The 24,285-nt window shown below is 41.3% G+C and overlaps 1 protein-coding gene across 4 annotated transcripts in view; it reads right to left on the minus strand.

Annotated features, from left to right (window-relative positions):
- Positions 1-24,285, minus strand: part of rnf19a (ring finger protein 19A, RBR E3 ubiquitin protein ligase) — an 89,544-nt gene that overhangs the window by 32,986 nt on the left and 32,273 nt on the right. For 3 of the 4 annotated variants that reach the window (XM_038810106.1, XM_038810105.1, XM_038810103.1), the window contains exons 2-4: positions 14,920-15,631; positions 2,085-2,407; positions 215-359 (exon numbers count right to left, since the gene is read on the minus strand). In XM_038810106.1, the coding sequence (XP_038666034.1) occupies positions 215-359; positions 2,085-2,407; positions 14,920-15,506 (1,055 nt within the window). In that variant the 5' untranslated portion in view covers positions 15,507-15,631. The remainder of the gene's footprint in view (positions 1-214; positions 360-2,084; positions 2,408-14,919; positions 15,632-24,285) is intronic. The other variant, XM_038810104.1, reaches the window with a different exon arrangement.

The following is a 24,285-nucleotide window of genomic DNA, read 5'->3' on the forward strand; positions in this document are numbered from 1 at the left end:
TTTGGGTCACCTGTTCTACTATCTTTTCATTTCACTTAGCATCAAGATTTGGTTGCCTATGCTTTGATGAAGTGCCTGAGACATTTGACTACTTTACAGGTACTGTGTAAAGGAAAATTGTTGCTGAAATCATCCATTTGGGCAGGGAAAAAGTCCTAAAACATCCACAATTTTGGAGTCATCAGGTTTTCAAGATTTAATGTCGAAGACTTACCTTAAATAGTGCAGGTCAGAGATTTCTTTCATACAAAGCCAACAGAATTCACAACCACATACTGCACAAGTCATATGATTACAGCTTCCATCATTCATTTTTATTATGTATGCTGCACATCGCGGGCATGGTTTAATATCATCTGCTGCCAAAAAGAAACCATGATAAATAACATTGTTGAAAAATTTAAATAAAATTTTATATTTTAGACCGAATTAAACAGTGTATAACCAACATCGCAAATTCAAACAGCCAAACCTAGCAAGTGCTATTTTACTTTTACATGTTCCACCAACTTTCAGTAGTCATTTTTATTTATCATTATTTGGTTCCTGATGTATTATGCATGTTATTACCAAAATAAATTTTTGTAACATTTCAAAGATTTGTATTTTTTAAAATGACCATATTAATAAGCTACAGTTCAACAAATGTGAAATACAAATGTGTCTTAATGGAGTACTTGTCCGCTTTCAGGAGAGCATTATTATATTCATCATTAACATAGCCAAGTCACACATCAGCAAGCCAGAAAGTCCGAATATCCTGAAAATCAATTGTAAAATAAATTAAAGCTACTATGGCAATGGAAAGTACATACTGTTCCACTATCCCAAATGCTGACCTATGTTGCAGTATTTTATCTACAAAGGCAAAGTAGAGTTCAATAGTGCACTGTGGATGTATTCAAGTCATGTAAGCCGACGTTCGTAGCCTCTGCTGGATGGGTGTGCTCCAATGATTGTGTTGGGGCAGAACTTGCCACCCACTCACATTCTATATGCCGGTATTTTGTTTGCACTTTCACCTGGGAGACCGAGAGCTGCTTGTTGCGGATGAGAGCCCTGCTTGTAAATAGGGGCCATAAATACAAGAGCGTCACTAATAAATCCAATAAGGATTTCAAGCGAAACCTCTTCAGCCCAGAGTAGTGAGAACATGGAACACAGCATCACATGGGGTGGCTGAGACAAATGGCATATATAAATTTAAGGGGAAGGTAGGTAGTGCAAGATGAAGTGAGGCAGGAGAAAGCCAGCGTGGACCCTAAACAGAGGCAGGGACTAGTTGGATTGAATGCCCTGGTTCTGTGCTGTAAACTTAAGTAGCAATGAATGGAGAATGTATCCCCACATTACATCCACTCAAGACATAGAGAGGCCTAATCAGAGCTGTTGCAAAAGCACCCAAATTTCCATTTGGATTTCTCTGGAGCCAAATAGAGTTTTTAAGGGTCCTTATAGCTCCTCAAAAGTAGCCCTATTCACCTCTGGAACATAGTCCACAGTTTCAGAGTCAGCTCTGTTCAAGAGCCACCAGATTTCCCATCCACCCCAATGGCTGCTTACAAACGGAATCAAAACCTGTGCCAAGAATACTGGACAGGATGCACAATGGCACTAGATGTATGCGTGCACAAAGAAGGTTTCACCTGGTTGTATCCCAGTTTGTATAAATGGATTTTTGTAGCAATATGCCGACACTGGACCACAGGAACTCTGTCTATCTAGGCACTTGCAAGCTTACAAGTAGTTTCGTAAGATAAATTACACACTGCTATTTACAACCCTACAAATAAATGATATTTTGAGATTATAGAGTGCGATAGCTTGGTAGAAAGCAAAAGGTCTGATCTAAAGCAAGTATTCCTTTTCCCTACCAGCAAGTCCAAGAATGTATAAGTAGGCAAGCTCCAGAAACATCTTCACAGGTGGTGTCGACATCAACAACCCTTCAGTTCAGTTAATCGGCTGTTTTAACAATTTATTTTCTAAATTTATGATTAAGGAACAGGACAGCAATACTGGAATCCGAGAAACAACATGGCTAGCATTTCTATAGGAGGAGATTCCATCAAGAAAATGGTTACCTGTGGAGCGAGATGGTAAAATCTGATTGACCAGGAGGCTGTTTATTTCAGGTAACCCCTTTCTTCCCGAAATCTCGTCCTGAACGTATCTACGAAGAGTCCAGTTTTCTGTACCTGCTGCACCAGATTCTTGACTGTAGCTGATTGATGAAGAGCGTATTGTTCTTAATCGCAAACTCTGCGCTCTCTGTTGACGTGCTGCATCACAAGTCTGATTTGGATGCCATATTTGCTTACAATGGTAACAGAACTCAGTGCTGCATCCTTCACGGGCACAAGTGAGTTTTGGACAGCTGGCACAGCCAAACGCTATCACTGCGTAACTGCAAAAATAAAAATAAATTTATCTGTGTACAAGAAAGAAATTCAGTTCTTACCACCACTATATTTCACTGGACGTCAAATAAAATCCTCAGCTGGAAGCAAGCCATACATGCTTCCTTCATACAAACCTTTAGCTCCATTTTACCAAGACTTACATTTCTGCAAAGCAAGTGTGATTTAAACCCCAGCTTCCAAATTGAGCAATTTGACCAAAATTTCCAGCTACAGATGCAAACTCTGGTTCAGTGGTTTCACTAGTTCTCATAAGCAATCTGAACATTAGTTTACAGGAGTTGACTCACACTGCCCTAAATTTACTTGCACAATAGTGTAACCTAAGGATTGGTAACAAAAGTATGCCATTGTGACTTTAACCAGATGCACACATCTTTCACACATGTGATTCTCTAATCTCTACAGGAGGCAGAGCAATAATCCACAGTATGGTGAACATGCAGTACAGCCATCATTATATGTCAGTGCTAAATTTAAATTTGCATTCTCAGAGTTAAAAGCCCACTGACGTACGAGAAGTTCTCAAAAGAGCTCCGAGCTCAGAAACCAGACGGGATAGACTGCAAAGGGCTTCATCAAATGCAAGTTGTTAAGGACAGAAGGAAATAGAATGTAAACATGAATGATTTAAAAGGCTGGTCGGACTGCATTCAATCACAGGCTCCCTTGCTGTTGTCACAGATTGGGGCGATGGGTGTGCTTGATAGTATAGAGAAAGGGACAGGGAGCACACTCAATGAATTGTCTTTAGCCCTCTTTGAACAAAGCTTGGGAGCCAGGGGTCTTAATTTCAGAATTATATTTGGGGTGGGGGGGGGGGGGGGGGGGGGGGGTGTTTAGTGCCCATTTCAAAATGGTCTTCAGTGTTGCTGTCAGAAAAGACCTGTTTTAAAATTGTATTGACCAGCTAAGAAGCAAGGCAAGTATCAGTGTGTGCGAGAGCAAGTGAGCTTGTGTGGGGAGATGGGGAGAAAGGGAGCCTGTGCAGAATAAAGCAAGAATCACTCACGTATAATCAAAGTTTTATAGCACAGTAAGAAGCCCTTCAGCCCATCAGACTATCTATTCTCTATTATTGTCTGCTACATTGTTGAAACTCCTCCCTAAAGATGTAACCCATGTTGAAAGGCAAAACTTTATAGCCCTAGATGCCCAAGTGCAAGTATTTGCTTTGTCAGTATGATTGCAGCAAAGCATGAAAATGACAGCTGCCCTTCTTTACAAGCATTCCTAAAATCTTAAAGACAACCCAGAAAACCATAAGACGTAGGAGCAGAAGCAGGCCACTCGGCCCTTCGAGTCTGCTCCGCCATTCAATGAGATCATGTCTGATCTGATATAATCCTCAACTCCACTTTCCCGCCTTACCCCCATAACCCTCGATTCCTTTGCTGCTTAAACATCTGTCATGGTAGCATGGTGGTTAGCATCAATGCTTCACAGCTCCAGGGTCCCAGGTTCGATTCCCGGCAGGGTCACTGTCTGTGTGGAGTCTGCACGTCCTCCCCGTGTGTGCGTGGGTTTCCTCCGGGTGCTCCGGTTTCCTCCCACAGTCCAAAGATGTGCGGGTTAGGTGGATTGGCAATGCTAAATTGCCCGTAGTGTAAGGTTAATTGAGGGATTGTTGGGTTACGGGTTACGTGGGTTTAAGTAGGGTGAGCATTGCTCGGCACAACATCGAGGGCCGAAGGGCCTGTTCTGTGCTGTACTGTTCTATGTTCTATGTTCTATCTCAGACTTGAACATACTGAGCGACCCATCCTCTACAGCTCTCTGCCGTAAAGAATTCCACAGATTCACTACCCTCAGAGAAATTCCTCCTCATCAGTCTTAAATGGGTGACCCCCGACTCAGATTATGCCCTCTCATCCTAGATTCTCCCACAAGAGGAAACAACCTCTCAGCATTTACCCTGTCAGGCCCACCGAGAATCCTATACATCTCAATAGTCACCTCTCATTCTTCTAAACTCCAATGAGGAGTACAGGCCCGGTCTACTCACCCACTCCTCATAAGAAAATCTCTCCATATCCAGGATCAACCTCGTGAATCTTCTCTGAAACACCTCCAATGCCAGTATATCTTTCCTTCGATAAGGGGACCAAGACTGTCCGCATTATTCCAGTGTGGTCTAACTGATGCCTTGTATAGTTTTAGCTGGATTTCCCTATTTTGAAATAAAGGCCAACATTCCATTTACCTTCCCTCTTACCTGCTGAACTTGCTTCTAGCCTTTTGTGATTTATGCATGAAGACCCCCAAATCCCTCTGTGCTGCAGTTTTCTGCATTCTTTCTCCATTTAAATAATATTCAGCTCTTTTATTCTTCCCACCAAAGTTTTCATTTTCCTACAATATATTCCATCTACCCACTTTTTTCCCCGCTCTCCTAATCTTCTATAGCTCTCTCTAGACTGTGTGTCATCTTCACCACTTGCCTTCCAACTTATTTGTGTGTTACCCACCCTATTTGTGTGTCATCCATAAACTTGGCAAGAGTACATTCACTTGCCTCGTCCAAGCCATAAATATACATTGTGATTAATTGTGGTCCCAGCACAGATCCCTGTGGCACTCCACACTAGTTCCAGGTTGCCATTCTGAAAATGCTCCTCTTATCCAAACTACCTGCCTTCTATCAGTCAACCAATCCTCTAGCCACACTAATATACTTAGAATATTGCTAATAAATCTTGTAATATTCAACAGCTTGCCGTTCCAAGGCTTCAGGTTGGTTGGACTTGTGGAATTCCAAAAACGCGCATGAGCAGAATATCGCATTGGGATTAAATAACTAATGGGGTCAGAAAAGCAACTGCTAGTATGCTGTAGGATTTATGTATGGCAATGACAATTGGTCTGATGTTGCTCTCGATCCTTATTCTGAGGGCAAGGAACTATCCATTATTGGAGCGATAAATCTTGCAACCCACAGTAAACAGCACATTTTTTGTGTTAAATCCAAATAAATGCTAGCGATTATTTTTGATGTGAAAACATCACAAACATGGTATACAAAACTGACAATTATAGACTCATGGTAACAAAATGCATACCACCTTTTTTTGAGGATTAACAATAGATTAACAAAACAGTGTGTGAAATAGATGAAGGATCATGGTTTGTTTCTGATGACTTGGGTAATTAATTTATTATGCATGCAAAGCACTTGTGCAAGACGACTCATTTTTGGTTCTACTAAGAGCTCAGTGAGTTTCTGCAGTAAGTCAATACTACCTCCTGATTGTGCTGAATTAATGAGCTAAGTTTGGAAAGTGGTACACCCACAATTAATTGACTCTCAACACCCTACGTTAAAAGGGGGAAAAAGGATCACTGGTTCCTCTCCTGATTGCGGCAAAATTAACTACAAAATGGCATTAGGACTTGCCTCACCTGTGGCACATTCACAATGGAATAGTCTCAATATCACTGCTAATGTCAGATGTAATGTCTGGATATGGTATGTCTCTTGTGGGGACCATGAATTGGATTCAATTTGAATTGGTTTTTGGAGCTGGATTAGGGGTCTGCCCTGTCCACATTCTGAGCTCTGGCTTTGAAACTCTGATAATGTAATTTTTAAAAAGCCTTTGTTCATCAGGTTTAACAAACACCTACAAATTCAGATTTAAGTCCATGTTTGAGATACAGAAAGGCAATTTAAATTCAACATGTTAGGTATATGTGCTTCAATGAATCCTTAAAATATGTCAACGGCTCAAATGCAGCCCCCACCAAAAAGTTCCATATGTCAATAATCAAAAAATGTAAACTAAAGTACAAATCAAACTAAAATTTTATTTAAAGAACTCCTTCCTTCCAAACCATACAAGTGTTCAATTTAGATTAAAGAATATTTTGGAATTATTTTTAAGTCGTCAGAATCATATGACTCACTAGCATACAAAAGGGTCAAATATTAAGCCAAGTAAAAAAAAAATTACTGGAATTTCTAAAAGCACTTCATGCATGCAATCACAAACGCATTAGATGTTCCATTATTCAAACCTGCAATTTAGAGACTTTAATATTTTTCCAATCATTTTGAAACACATTTGTAATGTACTGATAAGAACTTAACATCTGAAATGCTTCAAGCCAATATTCCCATTAAACCATGCTTAATCATCAAGCAATTGACAGTTCGTGCCCACATATTCCTAACTATCTTTGTAGAAGGGAACAGTTACATCAACTGCAATTGCTTATTGCTCAGCAGAACTTAACCCTGTAACATACATGGTTCAAATCTGTGTGTGTAAATCCAACCCATCAAGCTTTTCAACGGCACTCTGAATCAAACTGAAAAAGTGGGTTAGCCGAAGATCCAAGAAATGGCCTAGTCATTAAGAGAAGGCAGACAGGTCGAGTAATATTGTTTTATTAAGAAATCAGACCAGTGAATTATTAATCTTTGAACAGGGCTATGTAATTTGGTTAATTAAAAGTCGTCCTTTCTCACCACAAATATGCTAAGGCTTTCTGATATCAAAGGTGGGTATATCCTATGAAGTAACGGGGGCGGCACGGTGGCACAGTGGTTAGCACTGTTGCCTCACGGTGGCAAGGACCTGGGTTTGATCCCAGACCTGGGTCACTATCCATGTGGAGTTTGCTCATTCTCCCACTGCCTGCGTGGGTTTCACCCCCACAACCCAAAGATGTGCAGGTTAGGTGGATTGGCCACGCTAAATTGTCCCTTAATTGAAAAAAAAATAATTGGGTACTCTGAATTTTTTTAAAATCCCATAAGTAACAATGGAATTCAGCAGCAAAAAGGTAACTTTTTCTCAGGAGGAAAATTACTGAAGGCTCTTACTTTATTTTTGTGATAGCGGGATTAAGAGGGTAACTAGAAGCTCACTGCTATACTGAATGAATACCTGTATGAACAGGGTTAAGTTCAACAGGTTGTCTCCCAGAAGTTGAAACATAATTTAGAGAGGATGAGCACCAAATGCTTAACATTTCTTAATTTTGACATCCAACATGCTCAACTGCTTCAATACAAGAATGCATAATTGTATTTAGTATGGGTCCACAAATGCCTACAGTCAACTGTTCTTCAGCACAATATTATGACTATATCAAAGTTCCTTGAAGTACATTGCTATTGTTGGACTGAGGAAACTCAAAATATTTCCTGCGCTAGAGACTTTGCAAATAAATACAAGACAATTTTATTTTGTTTTAGTTATCCTCAAAATGATCATTTGTACCAGATACTGTTTTGGTCTTTGAAGGTAAATCTTCTTCTGCTCTTTTTCCTGGTGAAGTCACCGTTAGTTGTTTTATTTTGTTCTTTGTATCAATTCTAAAACTATTTCTGCAAAATTAAGGCTTTTACAAGGAAATCATTAACTTCTGATGCATTTTATTTTCAAATTTTTTTTTTTTAAATTTAGATTACCCAATTATTTTTTCTAATTAAGGGGCAATTTAGCGTGGCCAATCTACCTACTCTGCACATTTTTGGGTTGTGGGGGGCGAAACCCACGCAGACACGGGGAGAATGTGCAAACTCCACACGGACAGTGACCCAGAGCCGGGATCGAACCTGGGCCCTCAGCGCTGTGAGGCGGTTGTGCTAACCACTAGGCCACCGTGCTGCCCTTATTTTCAAATATTAATGGTACAGAGGATCCAGGTGTCCTGAGACATGAATCCCAAACAGCTGGCAACCAGTATAGCAAGGAATTGGGAAGACAAACGGAATACAGGCCTTTATTGCAAGGAGAATGTCATACAAAAGTTGTGAAATGTTGCTATCGCTGTACAGAGCCTCAGTACTCAAGATGCAATCTCACTATGTGCAGTTTTTGTCTCCTCAAGGTGGAATACAATTGCACTGGAAGGAGTTCATAGAAGGTTCACTCAGCTGATTCCTGGGATGAAGGAGTTGTCTTTTGAGGGAAGATTGAGAAAGTTACGTTTATACTCACTGGAGTTTAGAAGACTAAGAGATGATCTTATTGAACTGATTGTGAGGAACTTGACAGGGTAGATGCTGGGAGGAGGATGGATGCTTTTCTTTGTGTATTGGGTGGGGGGAATAACGAGTGTGGGTGGGGTGCGCGAATGTGTGCGAGGTGAGTGTGTGGGGTAGGTGTGCGTGTGTCTCCCATTTTAGATAGATATGTCTCCCATTTAAGACAGGGACGAAGAGATTTTTCTCTCTCCAAGAGGGTCATTAGTCTCTGGAATTCTCTTCCCCAGAGTGTAGTGGAAGCTGGGACATTTAATGTATTCAAGGAATGTCAGGCAGATTTAGTGGTCAGTGTGTACATGCGTGTTGGGGGTAGGTTCGAGGGTCCGAATGGTCTACTCATGCTCCTACCCATCATGATCTTATTTTCAAGGCATATTACACGATTTTTTTTGATAAAAATTTTAAGTGCCCAATTCGTTTTTCTTTTCCATTAAGGGCCAATTTAGCATGGCCAATCCACCTAACCTGCACATCATTTGGGTTGTGGGAATGAGACCCACGCAGACACAGAGAGAATGTGCAAACTCTACACTTCCTCACAATCAGTTCAATAAGATCATCTCTCAGTCTTCTAATCTCCGGTGAGTATAAACCTAACTTTCTCAATCTTCCCTCATAAGACAACTCCTTCATTACACAATTTGCTTTTCAACATAGAAATAATTTGCTGCTAATCCTTACTTTAGATGCATCTGAAACATGTTCATAAGCAAATCCACTTTGAAATATGCAACATATGGTGGGATACTTTTATTATTATAGTCTGGTTTATTTGAAAGTATAATCTGGAATATTCCTGTAAAATTTTACATATTAGCTACTGTGCAACAACAAATCAATGATTAATAAACTGAATATAGTTTAATTGGTGTACAATAACAGAAACATGTATTAGTGGAGCAAGCTCGATAGGCTGAATAGCCTGATCTTTATCTCCATGCCATACTCCCAACGCTCTCCCCATACCCCGGATGCCTTTAATGTGTAGAAATCTATTTATTTCTTAAATACATTCAGTGACTTGGCCTCCGCAGCTTCATGGGTCCACAGGTTCATCACCCTCCGAGTGCAGAAATTTCTCCCCAACTCAGTCCTGAATGATCAACCCTTCACCCCGCTAGGGAAACATCATTCCTTCTTCCAGTCTGTCTAGCCCGGTCAGAATTTTATACATTTCTCATTCTTCTAAATTATTTTCACGGAATCTTAAATGGTTACAACACAGGAGGCTGCCATTTGGTCCATCATGTTTGTGTGCCAGTTCTCTGCAAGAGCCACACAGCTAGTCTCACCCCTTATGGTCCTCCAAAGGATTATCTTCAGATAATTAGACAATTTCCATTTGAAAACCATAATTGAACCTGTCTCGGCCACAATCTCAGGCACTGCATTCCAGATTCAAACCACTCACCACCTGGTGTGATCAACTGACAATTTGATTATTCTCCAGTCTTGTTCCTGAAACTCTCCACATCAATTTTAAAACGCTTGCCATTTTTGTTCCTCCCAAATCCCACTATGGCCTAAACCCCTCCATCTCTCTCTCGCAGCCCAACAATCCTCAGATCTCTGTGCTCCTCTAATTCTGACCTCTTGCACACCACTGATTTTCTTATTAATAATAATAATAATAATAATAATAATAATAATCTTTATTGGTGTCACAAGTAGGCTCACATTAACACTGCAATTAAGTTACTGTGAAAATTCCCTTAACGCCACACTCCGGCGCCTGTTCAGGTACACGAGGGAGAATTCAGAATGTCCAATTCACCTAACAAGCATGTCTTTTGGGACCACTCTTGACAGCCTCAGCTTCAACTACCTCGACCCAAACTGTAGCCATTACCTCCCTAAAACTATCCCAACCACTCACACCAATTACACTATCCTCATTTTCTACAAATGTTTCGTACAAGATCCTCAGACTTCTCATGGAGACAGAGATCTTGGCTATGGATCAAGAATGCTATTAAAATTCAGTAGTCACAACTAAACTGCATACACAAAGCTGGAGGGTCATGTTACCATGTACAAGACTTTATCTAAAACTAATCACTTTTAAAATGTGTTTTACTTTAAAATGTGTTAGGTTAAGTACTTGAGAAGTTACCACCCTCGTTTCTATGTTAACTCAAAAATATACTCATTTGTTTGTACAGTGTTTTTGCTTTTGTGTTTGTACGGTTTCAACTTACAAAAGTCATTTTGTAAAGATAGCTAACTGAAATTTTATTGACTTCAGATCTTGATGCACAATTGTAACAATCAGGATTGCTATCTTCATATTTGGATAATGTTGCATTTTTCAAAGTAACGAGGAGCTGAAAGTGTCAGGAGCAGGAAACAAAATATTGTTTTCCAATATCTGATCTTGCACGCTCGCAAAACAGTAGAATTGCCACTTCATTGGCTACTGAAGGGCTCTTAAATTATTGGACGGGATTTGCGTGGGTTTCACCCTCACAACCCAAAGATGTGTAGGGTATGTGGCTTGGCCAAGCTAAATTGCCCCTTAATTGGAAAAAAAATGAATTTGGTATTCTAAATTTTTTTTTTTTTAATTATTGGGGGGTGGAGGCGGGGGGAGAACTTTCCTCCCAGGCTTAAAATCAAACCACACACTTTTTCCATCAAGACTGGACGAAAAGCACATCTTAGATTGTCACAGGGAGGAAATGGCGATATGGCCGTGAGGGAACCATGGTTCACAAAAGAGGTTGAATGTCTTGTCAAGAGGAAAAAGGAAGAGTATGCAAGGATGAGAAAACAAGGTTCAGTTGGGTCATTTGAGGGTTACAAGGGAGCAAGGAATGAGCTATAAAAAAAAAGGGCTTAGGAGACCTGGGGGGGGGTGGGGCATGAGAAGTCCTTGGCGGGGCAGATCAAGGAAACCCCCAAGGCTTTTACTCTTATGTGAGAAATAAAAGAATGATCAGGGTGACGGTAGGGCCGGCAAGGACAGTAGTGGGAACTTGTGCTTGGAGTCAGAAGAAATAGGAGAGACGTTGAACGAATACTTTTCTTCAGTATTCACCAAGGAGAGGGGCCATGTTTTTGAGGATGAGTGTGAGATACAGGCGGGTAGGCTGGAGGAGGTAGTTGTTCTGAGGAAGGATGTATTAGCAATTTTGAAAAACCAGAGGGTCGACAAGTCCCCTGGGCCAGATGGGGTATATCCAAGGATTCTTTGGGAGGCAAGGGATGAGATTGCAGAGCCTTTGGCTTTGATCTTTGGGTCCTCACTGTCCACGGGGATAGTGCCAGAGAACTGGAGAGTGGTGAATGTTGTTCCTCTGTTCAAGAGAGGGAATAGGAATGATCCTGGTAATTATAGGCCAGTTGGTCTTACTTGAGTAGTCGGTAAGTTAATGGAAAAGGTCCTGAAGGATAGGATTTATGACCATTTGGAAAGATTCAGCTTAATCCGGGATAGTCAACACGGATTCGTGAAGGGTAAGTCTTGCCTCACAAATTTGATTGAATTCTTTGAGGAGGTAACTAAGTGTGTAGATGAAGGTAGAGCAGTTGATGTCGTATACATGGATTTTAGTAAGGCGTTTGATAAGGTTCCCTATGGTCGGCTCATGAAGAAAGTAAGGAGGTGTGGGATAGAGGGAAATTTGGCCAATCGGATAAGTAACTGGCTATCACATAGAAGACAGAGGGTGATGGTGGACGGAAAATTTTCAGACTGGAGACCAGTTATCAGCAGTGTACCACAGGGATCAGTGCTGGGTCCTCTGCTACTTGTTATTTTTATCAATGACTTGGAGGAGAGGGCTGAAGGGTGGGTCAGTAAATTTGCTGATGACACCAAGATGGGTGGAGTAGTGGATGAGGTGGAGGGCTGTTGTAGGCTGCAAAGAGACATTGATAGGATGCAGAGCTGGGCCGAAAAATGGCAGATGGAGTTTAACCCTGATAAGTGCGAGGTGATTCATTTTGGTAGAAAAAATTTGAATGCGGATTACAGGGTCAACGGCATGGTTCTGAGGAATGTGGAGGAACAGAGAGATCTTGGGGTTCATGTCCACAGATCTCTGAAGGTTGCCACTCAAGTGGATAGAGCCGTGAAGAAGGCTTATAGTTTGTTAGCGTTTATTAACAGGGGGCTTGAGTTTAAGAGCCGCGGGGCTATGCTGCAACTATACATGACCCTGGTGAGACCACATTTGGAGTATTGTGTGCACCTCATTATAGGAAGGATGTGGAAGCATTGGAAAGGGTGCAAAGGAGATTTACCAGGATGCTGCATGGTTTGCAGGATAGGTCTTATGAGGAAAGGTTGAGGGAACTAGGGCTTTTCTCTTTGGAGCGGAGGAGGATGAGAGGTGATTTAATAGAGGTTTATAAGATGATGAGGGGGATAGATAGAGTGGATGTTCAGAGACTATTTCCTCAGGTGGATGTAGCCGTTACAAGGGGGCATAACTATAAGATTCAGGGTGGGAGTTACAGGAGGGATGTCCAAGGTAGGTTCTTTACTCAGAGTGGTTAGGGTGTGGAATGGACTGCCTGCTGTGATAGTGGAGTCTGACACTTTAGGAACTTTCAAGCGGTTATTGGATAGGCACATGGAGCACACCAAAATGACAGGGAGTGGGATAGCTTGATCTTGGTTTCAGATAATGCTCGGCACAACATCGAGGGCCGGAGAGCCTGTTCTGTATTGTACTGTTCTATGTTCTATGTTTTTTTTGGAAAAGGAATAAAGTTGCCATTTTCACATTTGACAGTAAGATATATATCCTGCAGCTTTGAACAAGTTGTGCAAATAGTTCTGTCAATGTGTGTTCTTTTTCACTGCCAATTTTCTTCCATCACTAAACATATCAACCTCTTGCTAGGGCAAGGTTTCACAGGCACTAGACGTCTTTGGCATACCCAACAGAATGCGCTTTGTGTCTGCAAAATATGTAACGGGAAGGGCTCCAGCATGGAGCCCAATTCTAACTTCACCTAATGCCTATAAACAAACATTTCAAAAAGGCATTGCTGAACTGCAATCAGGAGTTAATCTTTCTCAACCTCAAGTGGGAACCATATGTCAACATTCCTTAACCAGGAGCCCAGGGATCAATTGATTGACAGGCCAAAGAAGCAACCTTCCTTAAACTGTGCAATCAGCTGATTCACCAAATTACTCATCATTACTGAGCATACCAGGGAGCACTGTGCATCAGAGTGGAAAAAAAATACAAAGGCAACGATAGCCACCATATGGGCAACTTAACCAGTGAATTTCAAGTTTGATATTCACATACAGGCCCAAAGTGTTTTGCCAATGGCTAAAGTTACTAATGCTGGTTTGTCAATTATACAAATAGTTCTAAGCTGCATATCAAATGCAAATGTTTTAACTGTAACACAAATTAACAAAGAAACAAAACATGTGATGCAAAATTCATTCAGAATGAAATCATAAACTCAAGTGAACTAAGATTATATTTAATTGAACTACAAAAATTAAGGGTTCAGGATACTGCGAGCCCTGGATAGAGTGGGCGGGGAGAGAATGTTTCCAATAGTAGGAAAAACTAGAACCAGAGGGCACAACCTCAGAATGAAGGGACGATCCTTTAAAACAGAGATGAGAAGAAATGTCTTCAGCCAGAGGGTGACGAATCTGTGGAACTGTTTGCCGCAGAAGGCTGTGGAGGCCAAATCACCATGTCTTTAAAGACAGAGATAGATAGGTTCTTGATTAATAAGGGGATCAAGGGTTATGGGGAGAAGGCAGGAGAATGGGGATGAGAAAAATAACAGCCATGATTAAATGGCAGAGCAGACTTGATGGGCCGAGTGGCCTAATTCTGCTCCTATGTTTTATGGTCTTCAGAAACATAGAACATACAGTGCAGAAGGAGGCCATTCGGTCCATCGTGTCTGCACCAACCCACTTAAACCCTCACTTCCACCCTATCCCCGTAACCTAATAAACCCTCCTAACCTTTTTTGGACACCAAGGGCAATTTATCATGGCCAATCCACCTAACCTGCACATCTTAGAACTGTGGGAGGAAACCGGAGCACCCGGAGGAAACCCACGCAGACACGGGGAGAACGTGCAGACTCCATACAGTGACCCAGCGGGGAATCGAGCCTGGGACCCTGGCACTGTGAAGCCACAGTGCTACTGTGCTGCCCAAAAAAAGTTGCCACATGAATGGGGTGCATTGGATCAGAGACTTTCAGGTACCAAAACCTGGTGCTTGTGGTGTTACATAACTGTGCCGCTGATTTACCACAAGTTGCTCCTTCTGCTGTGAAAAATTCAACCAACCTAATGAAAATGTTTAACGTAACAAAAGCATTAGCAGGACATTAAGGTTAATCTGTATTGGCAGGCAACTCCAATAAATAGTCTGTTGACAGAATGCATTTAATAACCCAATAGCAGCAATATTTTGAAACACTCAGAAGTAAATGAAGAACCCATGTGTTTCCTCTTCTCCTCCCCCTTCACTTCCATGGAAACCATTACATGCAACGTGGTCTTACCCACAATCTGGAGCAGGGCACCATCTGCAGTCTGGATCTGCCACCAACCATCGGCGAAGCATAAATTCTTCATATTTCTCCATAAGCACAACATCATTTAAAATTAATTGGATATCGTGGGGATTGAATCGCTCTGTACACTCTGGACAGCTGATATTGACCCTACTTTCAGAGATCTCTATCCGCAAGTACTGCCGCAAGCAGTCTGCACATGACCTGTGGGGGCAAGTCATAATTTCGGGGAACTTGTCCCTACAGAGACGTAAAAGGCACAGAGGGCATTCAAGAAAGTCTCCATTTTGTTTGTCAGTGGATGCAGTTGCGCTTTCAGAAGAGCCACAGGTTGACAATATGGAGTTCTTATCATTACATAGTTCTGAATGAATGCTTTCAATACTTGCAATTCCATCAACTCCGCCATTTAAGTCCCTGGACTTTCGCTTTGACTCTTTTTTCCTTCGAAACAGAGACCCGAGTGAAAGGCGACGTTTCTTCGGTGCCTTTTTAACAGAAGGTAAACTAACTGAAGATGCAGAGGACTGCAGATCGCGGTCTGATCCCATTTGTTGATTGCGATGCAAACTCATTTCTCTTGCACTCCTCCAAGGTTTCAGTCCTGGAAACTGGCTGCAAAATGGTGATATTCCAAATGCTAATCCATGTTCTTCATCAAATGGGTGATCACAAGGCAGCTTACTGGGAAAAAAAATTCCTGTAAAAGAAAACAGGAAACTGTTAACTCTTTCAATTATGCTCTTGTTGTATAGGAAATTTAATCGCTTCTGGCATTGCTAGTTACTGACTTTTGTTTTGATAAGTTTTTTAAAAACATTCATGAAAATATGTACACCGTCAACATAGATTAGGAAACTAACAAACAATAAGGTTAGAAAACAGCAAAATATGTAAAAGTGCCACATTTTTAAATCATGATATCTTCCTAAGCAAAAGGAACTTTAGCTGTGACAGACAATTCCAGTATATCTTATTTTAAAAATGAACCTCCAACCTCAGCATTTCTGATATAAGAATATGGCAATTATTGAAATGTGTAAAGAACAGCACTTTGTGTTGGGGAGCCCCAAATTTGCTAGAATAAAACATAAAAACACCTGACTAATTTTTATGAGCATCAACTTTGGGTCTTCTCCAGACTTTTTCTGCCCTTTTGAGTAAGCTGATTAATCAAACTTAATTTGCATATATCAGAATTAATAAAACATCTGTAGAAATCTGATTTTTTCAAGAAAAACAATTACACAACCTACAAGTTACACTGGCGTGCACACAGAAAATGCAACATTTAACAACAAAATACACAATTTTGCTGGTATTTAATGAAGTATTTAAGGACAGCACGGTGGCACAGTGGTTAGCACTGCTGCCTCACAGCATCAGGGATCCATGTTCAGTTCTGGCTCAGGTGACTGTGGAGGCTGCATGTTCTCCACATGTCTGTGTGGGTTTCCTCTCAAAGATGTGCAGGTTAGGAGGATTGGCCATGCTAAAAATTTCCCCTTACTGTTCAACAGTTAGGTGGGGTTATGGGGAATGGACCTAGGTAGGGTGCTCTTTCAGAGAGTCAGTGCAGACTCAATGGGCTGAATGGCCTCCTTCTGCACTGCAGGAATTCTATGGTTCTATGGAAGTTTACAAGACAGACGTGGTAACAAACTAGCAATACAATACTTATCCCTCCACATACAAAATAATTCTGGACTAGAATTGAGACAGGAACTTTGCACATACCCCAGGTTAACTACTAAGGAACTAAAATATTAGAAGAAGTAACTGTAATGAAGGCAAAGCAAAATAATACGGGGATTAAAATACCACAGAGCCAGTAACTGTCAAAAGTGTTTGTTGAAACTATAAATGTAACAGCTCAACAGAAAATTTCTTAAACAAACACAACAAACTTCCTGCACATGAAAGCAGAAAACAACACCACACACATTGTGGAACATATTCATCCTTCCACTGGGCCAGCAGAGTAGGTCGTTGCTGTATCTCTCTTAGTAACAGGCCAACATTAATTTTGAACCCTGCAATGGTAATTTTTGGCATTCACAAGAGTATATTGTTGAATAGTAACTAAAATAGTGACAAAACTTACAGAAAGAGTAACAAAATGTGTTTGTGCAGTTCATATTTAGAGAACTTTCTCAAAGTGGGCCTGAATTCTAAAGCACCCTATTTATTTCAAGGCCAAGAAAATCCTAGAGATAACAAAAGGAAAACCATCGGAAAATCTCAATTTAAAAGAGCAAATTTCTGTACTTCGTGTTACCAATATGCAGTCGGGGCTGGGTGAGAGGCTGTGACAGAGTTTACGCCAGTTACTAGATGGGCCAAACTTGATAATTCATTGTTCTTTTCTCACTCCACACCTAACCGCAGGCGAGTCATTCACATTCAGACCACAGAACAGCCTCATGCAAGATTAAACATAGTGTCCTGGGGCAGCACGGTAGCACAGTGGTTAGCATTGTTGCATCACGTCACTGAACTCCCAGGTTCAATGCCAATGTGGAGTTTGCACATTCTCCTCGTTTTGCGTGGGTTTCGCCCGGTAGCCACCTAGGGTGGCCACGTCCCGATTCCAAAATGGATACTCGCAAAGAGTGCAGGGAAAAATGGACAGCACTAGAAAAACAAGCAGGTGCAAGGTTTCCAGACAGAACTGAAACTACAAGCCATTAGCACAGTAATGAGCTATCTCCGGGGACAAAAAGAAACATTGAAACAATCGGTACCAGGACAGACTTCCCGGCGCCAGTGGAAGCTAACCCAAAGGCAGGCCAACGGTTATCTAGAGCCCGCCCAACGATCAGGGAACGACCCCGTTATTGGAGAGAATCGATACAAACGATTGGGACATGGTCCAATTAATTGGGACCAAGTCCAGGGTCCACCCAGAAGGACGCAAAACCCCTTGGGGTATAAAACAGAGACCCCAAGGTCAGTTCGCTCTCTTGAGAACTCTTACTTTCTTCATCTTCACCTTGGCATTTGGCTCTCAGCGACGAGAGGCCCGCCAAGCACCAGCCAAGTAAGTCTATGGTCAACGCACGCTACGAGATAGGCGCTTCTAGCTACTATTCTATACCAGTTCGAAGCCAGCAGTATCAGAATCGGAAAACGGCCATTGTTCCTCTGACTGAGTGGGCCACTCGAAGCTAAGTATAGGCCTTTAGTAGTATTTGTAGTTTAGCGAGTAGAGTTTATGCATGAGTAATAATTGACTGTGTGTGTAAATAAATGTGCATTAATTTCAAACTTACTAACTGGTGTATCGAGTCATTGATCAGTATTTGGTTTGAACCTTGTGGTGGTATCAGAAAGTTACCTGGCGACTCTTGAGCAAAGGTAATTAAACAGAGCAAATTAAGGGAAAGCATAACGAGCAACAGCCCCCAAAAACTCACATGTGCAGGATAGGTGGATTAACCATGCTAAATTGCCCCTTAATTGGAAAAAACAAAATGAATTGGCTACATTAAATTTATTTTTTCAAAAACATTGTGTCCTAGACCTTGCAGTTAGAACGATTGAACGTCAGCATTTAGCTATTACTTTCGCGAACCTGACAGTAACCTTTGGTGCGCACAAGCAGAACTAAACACAGAAGTTGCTGTCAACGATTCTACCCACACCTCTACAAGGAAGCTGTTGCAGTCCTTTAAGGTAGGAAGTCTTAGCAAACATTTGAACTGATGAACACTCCCACTTCTACGCTATTAGTTTTTCTGTGAAACCCCTTGAAAAGACCCAACTCATTAAATGATAGGTCAATGGTAAATGGGTTTTTAATAGCATACAAAGTCACAATTACTTGTGAACAGTTTCTGGCCCGAAACATTTAACTTCATATTGGTGGAATGACAAATTTCTTCATTACGATTTTAAAATAATTTAAAAATCCATGAATTTAAGTTTATGATATTTCAGTTTCTATGTTAATCCCATGTAAACATCCCTAAATCTTTAGTTTGCTCTCTATAAACTATTAAAAGGTGTCGGAGAGAATTTTTTTTGCCATGTTTCCCTATCAGGAAAGCAAAAATACAAACCAGTAGATCTGGATCAGTAGAACTCGACAGCAAGCTTTCTTCAAGACCAGTCACTTCACTGTGGAATGTCAATTCCAGCCTATAATTAGCACTGACGACGAACAAATGATGATTAAACCAAATAGTTTGACGTCATTCTTAATGGCAAGACAAACACTGAGCATTCTAACCATTTTTTTAAATTCCCATATGCCAGAGAAAAAAGTATGGGTTTTCCAACCAATTGCTGAAAGCAATTGCTAATTATTCGAATTCATACTTACAAAGCAGCTTTGTAGAAATTTGAAAGTGACCAACCAGATCCTAAACATCTAAAAACCAGAGATGTTAAAATCCGCGGAAAGAAAATTAAGATTGTTCATCAATTACTCATCTGTTTTCATTACTAAATACAAAAGGATTCTTTTGTTTATATTGGCTCGCTTTGCAGTCGTTCAGTACAGTATAGCAATAATCTGCGAGGACACGATGGGGGAGTTTCACAATCCAATACAATTTAAATCTTTCCAGCCCATCAGGGTTAGCGTTTCTTTCTCCCACCCCCCAATGATTAAGTTGCGTGCATGTAGCATTGCCATAAAAGGGAAAACTTACTAGTAGTGATGTCTTAAGTTGTGGTTCAACTGTGGGTGTTTAATAAATTCTGTGAATGAGAGAGTATATTGAGAAATAAATCAGGAGATCTCCTCTTGATCTAGATGATAACACAGAATAGCAAGTGGACATGGACAAGGGAGGTTATTTGGCACCAACATGGTTACCATCTGTTCAGCTGCTTCCCCATCTTTCACATCCCATTCAAACCTCCCTCCCTCATAAACATATCACTATGAGGCTTCTGTCCCATCTTCCCCATGACTTCCCGTTCCCAAGGCCTTTGACTTTCACTCCACTAAACTTCTGATCAACTTCTATTCTTGTGAAAATCCCCTAGTCACCACATTCCGGCACCTGTTCGGGTACACACAGGGAGAATTCAAAATGTCCAATTCATCTAACAGCACATCTTTCAGGACTTCTGGTAGGAAACCGGAGCACCCGGAGGAAACCCACGCTGACACAGGGAGAACATGAGGACTCCGCATAGACAGTGACCCAAGCCGGGAATCAAGCCCGGGTCCCTGGCGCTGTGAAGAAACAGTGCTAACTTTCCCTCTCCACATGTATTGCCTCCTCCTTTTCAAACCTGCCACCATACTAAAGAAAAACCTTCGACCTTTGCAAATTACATCCATCTCCAACCTCCCTTTCCATCCCAAAATCCTGGATTATGTTATCACCTCTCAAATCTGAGTCCACAGTTCTTCCAAAAGGCTTCTGCCCTTGCCACAGCACTGCAACAACCCAAAACAAAACCATAGCACCATTCTCGGTGACCGTGGAGTCTCATCCCTCCTTCACGTTGTAGTCTAACATGGTCAAGCATACCAAAGCCTGTTGTCCAGCTTGTTGCGACAGCCCTTGCTTTGTTCTATGCTTACCTGATCTGAGCCAAGCAGTTAAAAACAATACCAGAGAAAAGAAAACGTCATAGACAGGAGAGAACACAATGCCATATTGTTCGACTATAACGCTGCCAAAATCCTGTGGGTTGTTTCGTCCTCACCACACCTCCCCTTGTAATCATTCAATGACCCTTTCCATTTAATTTTTTTTTTTAAACTGAAAATATGAATAACTCTTGCCAACCACATTTTAAATCTAGGAATGGATCAAAGTGAATAGTAATGAAGAATTAATACGACAAAAATAACAAGAAAAACAAACAAACTATTGTACTTTCACATAAAGACAATCACATTCTGTGCCACTTGATAACTTTTGGCTCCCATTATCCTGATTTACACAATCCTGATTTACACAATTACGTCTGTTGGAAAGTGATGACGTCTTTGGCTTTACAGGGAAGTAAATTCATAAGGATGTGATTCATTGGTATAAGAAGCCAAGATTCATTTTGAATTTACACCATTTTTAAATGAAGCATCTACAAAGGTATCAGCAAGTTTGCTGGTATGGAGTTAGTATCGCGCACACAAAGTTTGCTGGTATGGAGTTAGTATCACACACACAAAGAGCTGAACAGTCACTGACTTCAGATCCCTACTTGAGTTCTAGTGATTTAATGTGCAAAAGCTTCAATAAGGTTCACTGCACTAAATCAAAATAGAAATAATGCTATCACCAAATGATTAAAAATCAGTGGCTGGTTAACAGCTATTCAGAATCACCAATATCAAAATATTAGCATATTACAGTACTGCAGGGGAGAGAGAAAAGCAAAGAGCCTCATTATTGAATTTATAGAATAGCGGTTAATGCCTTTGTTACAGTGACCTGATTTCACACAATAAAAATGTATTAAACGGCAGCTGTATCACAATTTCGAAAGTGTACAGAGTGTTAGGGAAACCAAAATACCTAATGTGCAACACTATTTATCCAAGATAGTTGCTCGGAGCATTCTAGCAGTCAATCGATGAGTACTCCAACTTTAAATTTGACAGATTTGAATCATGTCGAAGCCAACTCACTCACAATTTTCCATTACCCATTTAAATCAAATAGGGGCTGGTTTAGCTCACTCAGCTAAATCGCTGGCTTTTAAAGCAGACCAAGCAGGCTAGCAGCACGGTTCGATTCCCGTACCAGCCTCCCTGGACAGGCGCCAGAATGTGGCGACTAGGGGCTTTTCACAGCAACTTCATTGAAGCCTACTCGTGACAATAAGCAATTTTCATTTAATTTCAAATCCTAGCATGGGCCTAGGCTATGGACCAAGTGCTGGAGAATGGGGTTAGAATAAGCGCTTGATGACCGGCGCAAGACACTATGGACCGAACTGCCTCTTTTTGTGCTCTAAGACTCTATGACATGACAAAAGTCGAATCATTTGTTTTAGGAATATGTAGTCACATAGATTGGCTAGCACTTGAACACATATATAGCTTTATTTTCGGAAGTCTACCCGTCATCATATTGTGCTCAAAACACCATTCAAGGGAGGCACGGTGGCGCAGTGGGTTAGCCCTGCAGCCTCACGGCGCCGAGGTCCCAGGTTCGATCCCGGCTCTGGGTCACTGTCCGTGTGGAGTTTGCACATTCTCCCCGTGTTTGCGTGGGTTTCACTCCCACAACCCAAAGATGTGCAGGGTAGGTGGATTGGCTACGCTAAATTGCCCCTTAATTGGAAAAAATGAATTGGGTACTCTAAATTTTTTTAAAACACCATTCAAAAAAAAACTCAAAATTGATAGGAACAAAAAGCAGAAATAGGGTATTCTGCCCCTCGATCTTCTCCAATCAGACCATGACTGACATGTACCTCAATTCAATTTACCTGCTTTTCATCTGTTTCCCGAGGTGCGCTGCCCTAAACTGAAAACGGTACCCCAGTTGAGGTGTGATCAAGGTTCTGAATGAGTGAAGCACCATTTTCTCTACTATTCTAACTTCCGTGACACAAAGGCCCAATCTACTAACCGTATCAATTACCTTTCATATCATAATTTGAGTACATGGACACTTCTCTTTATTCTTTGTATCTAATCAAGAAAATATTCTGATGTGTTTCTTAAATCCACAGTAGATGACCGAGCACTTTACCCATCTCCTGCAGACCTGCCATGCATTTAGTCCATGTATCTTTGTAATACATTGCTCCCATCTACATAATTTACAGTGACTTAGTGTCACCTACAAACTTTGCTCTAAAACTTCACTAATGGTACGTGGTTAAACTCCTAGTAGAGATCACAGAGGGACCACAAAATGTCATATTGTGCATGAGCATATTGGACAGCATTCCCTTTATCCTGGTTCTGTCTTCTACCTCTCAACCAATTACCAATCCACATCAAAAGGCAAAAGCTTCAATTGTCACCGTCTGTGTGGAGTCTGCACATTCTCTCCATGTCTGTGTGGGTCTCAACCCCACAACCCAAAGAAGTGCAGGGTGGTGAATTGACCACACTAAATTGCCCCTTAATTGGGGAAAAAATTAATTGGGTACTTTAAATTTTAAAAAAACATCTAATTGTGTGGATTTTTATTTATTTTTGTTCATTAACAGGATATGGGCATCAATGACAAAACCATTTATTTACCCTGACTCCCCTTGAGAAGACAGTACTTCCTGCGGTGCAAGTACACCCACAGTGCTGTTAGATAGGGGGTACCAGGATTTTGGCCGAGCAACAACAAAGGAGTAACAATTTATTTCCAAGCGAATGGTGTGCAATTTGGAAGGGAAGTTTACCAGCGGTGGTGTTCCCATAGTTGCCCTTGTTCTTCTAGATGACAGAGATCTCATGTTTGGAAGATGCTGTTGATTAAATCTTGGCGAGCGCTGCAGTGCAGCTAGATGGTACACAGCACGGCAACGATTAATTTGGTGGATGGGGTGTCAATCGAGCTGTTTTTGTCCTGGATTGTACCAAGCTGGAGTTTTGTTGCAGCAAGCACTTATCCAGGCAAGTGGAGAGTATGCAATAATGCCTGATTTGTGCCTTTGGAGAGACAGGAGGAAAGTTACTTGTCACAAAATACCTAGCTCTTTTACCTACATTACTTGCATGGCTGGACCAGTCAAGAGTCTCACGTTATTTTTGTTGATGATCCCTTCTACTGTATTTTATCAAATGACTTCTGCAAGTTCATATGGACAATAGTGGACATAACCCTACTGTGGTTGACAGGACCTTCAATCATGTTTGACCCAATTCCTTCACTTCAGATTCTGTATCAAAGGATCATCCTCCACCATTTCAGTCAACTCGAGCATGATATCACTACCAAACTTATCTTCCCTTCTCTTGTCAGTATTCTGAAGGGAGCGTTCCCTCCACAGCACCCTGGCCCATTCTTCTATCACACCCAAAGCCTCATCCCCTTCCCATGTAATCGCAGGTGTAGTAACATTTGCCATTTTACCTCCTCTCTGCTCACGGTCCACGGCCCCAAAAACTCCTTATAGAGGTAAGACACCGATTTACTTGTACTTCTTAACCTACTATATTCACTGCTGACTACGCAGCCTCCTCGACATTGGAAGACAAAATGCAGACTGGGTAACTGCTTTGCAGAACACCTCCTCTCTGCCCACAAGCATGACCCCATGCTTCCAGTCACTTGCCATTTCAATTCACCATCTTGCTCACATCCACACGTTTCTGTCCTCAGTCTGCTGCAACTCTCCAGTGAAGCCAAACGCAAACTGAACGAACAGAACCTCATCTTCTGACGCCTTCTGGATAGAGTTCAACAGTTCAGAATATTAATTCTGCCCTCAATT

The sequence above is a fragment of the Scyliorhinus canicula genome, chromosome 10 (assembly GCF_902713615.1).
Source record: "Scyliorhinus canicula chromosome 10, sScyCan1.1, whole genome shotgun sequence".
Classification (NCBI taxonomy): Eukaryota; Metazoa; Chordata; class Chondrichthyes; order Carcharhiniformes; family Scyliorhinidae; genus Scyliorhinus; species Scyliorhinus canicula.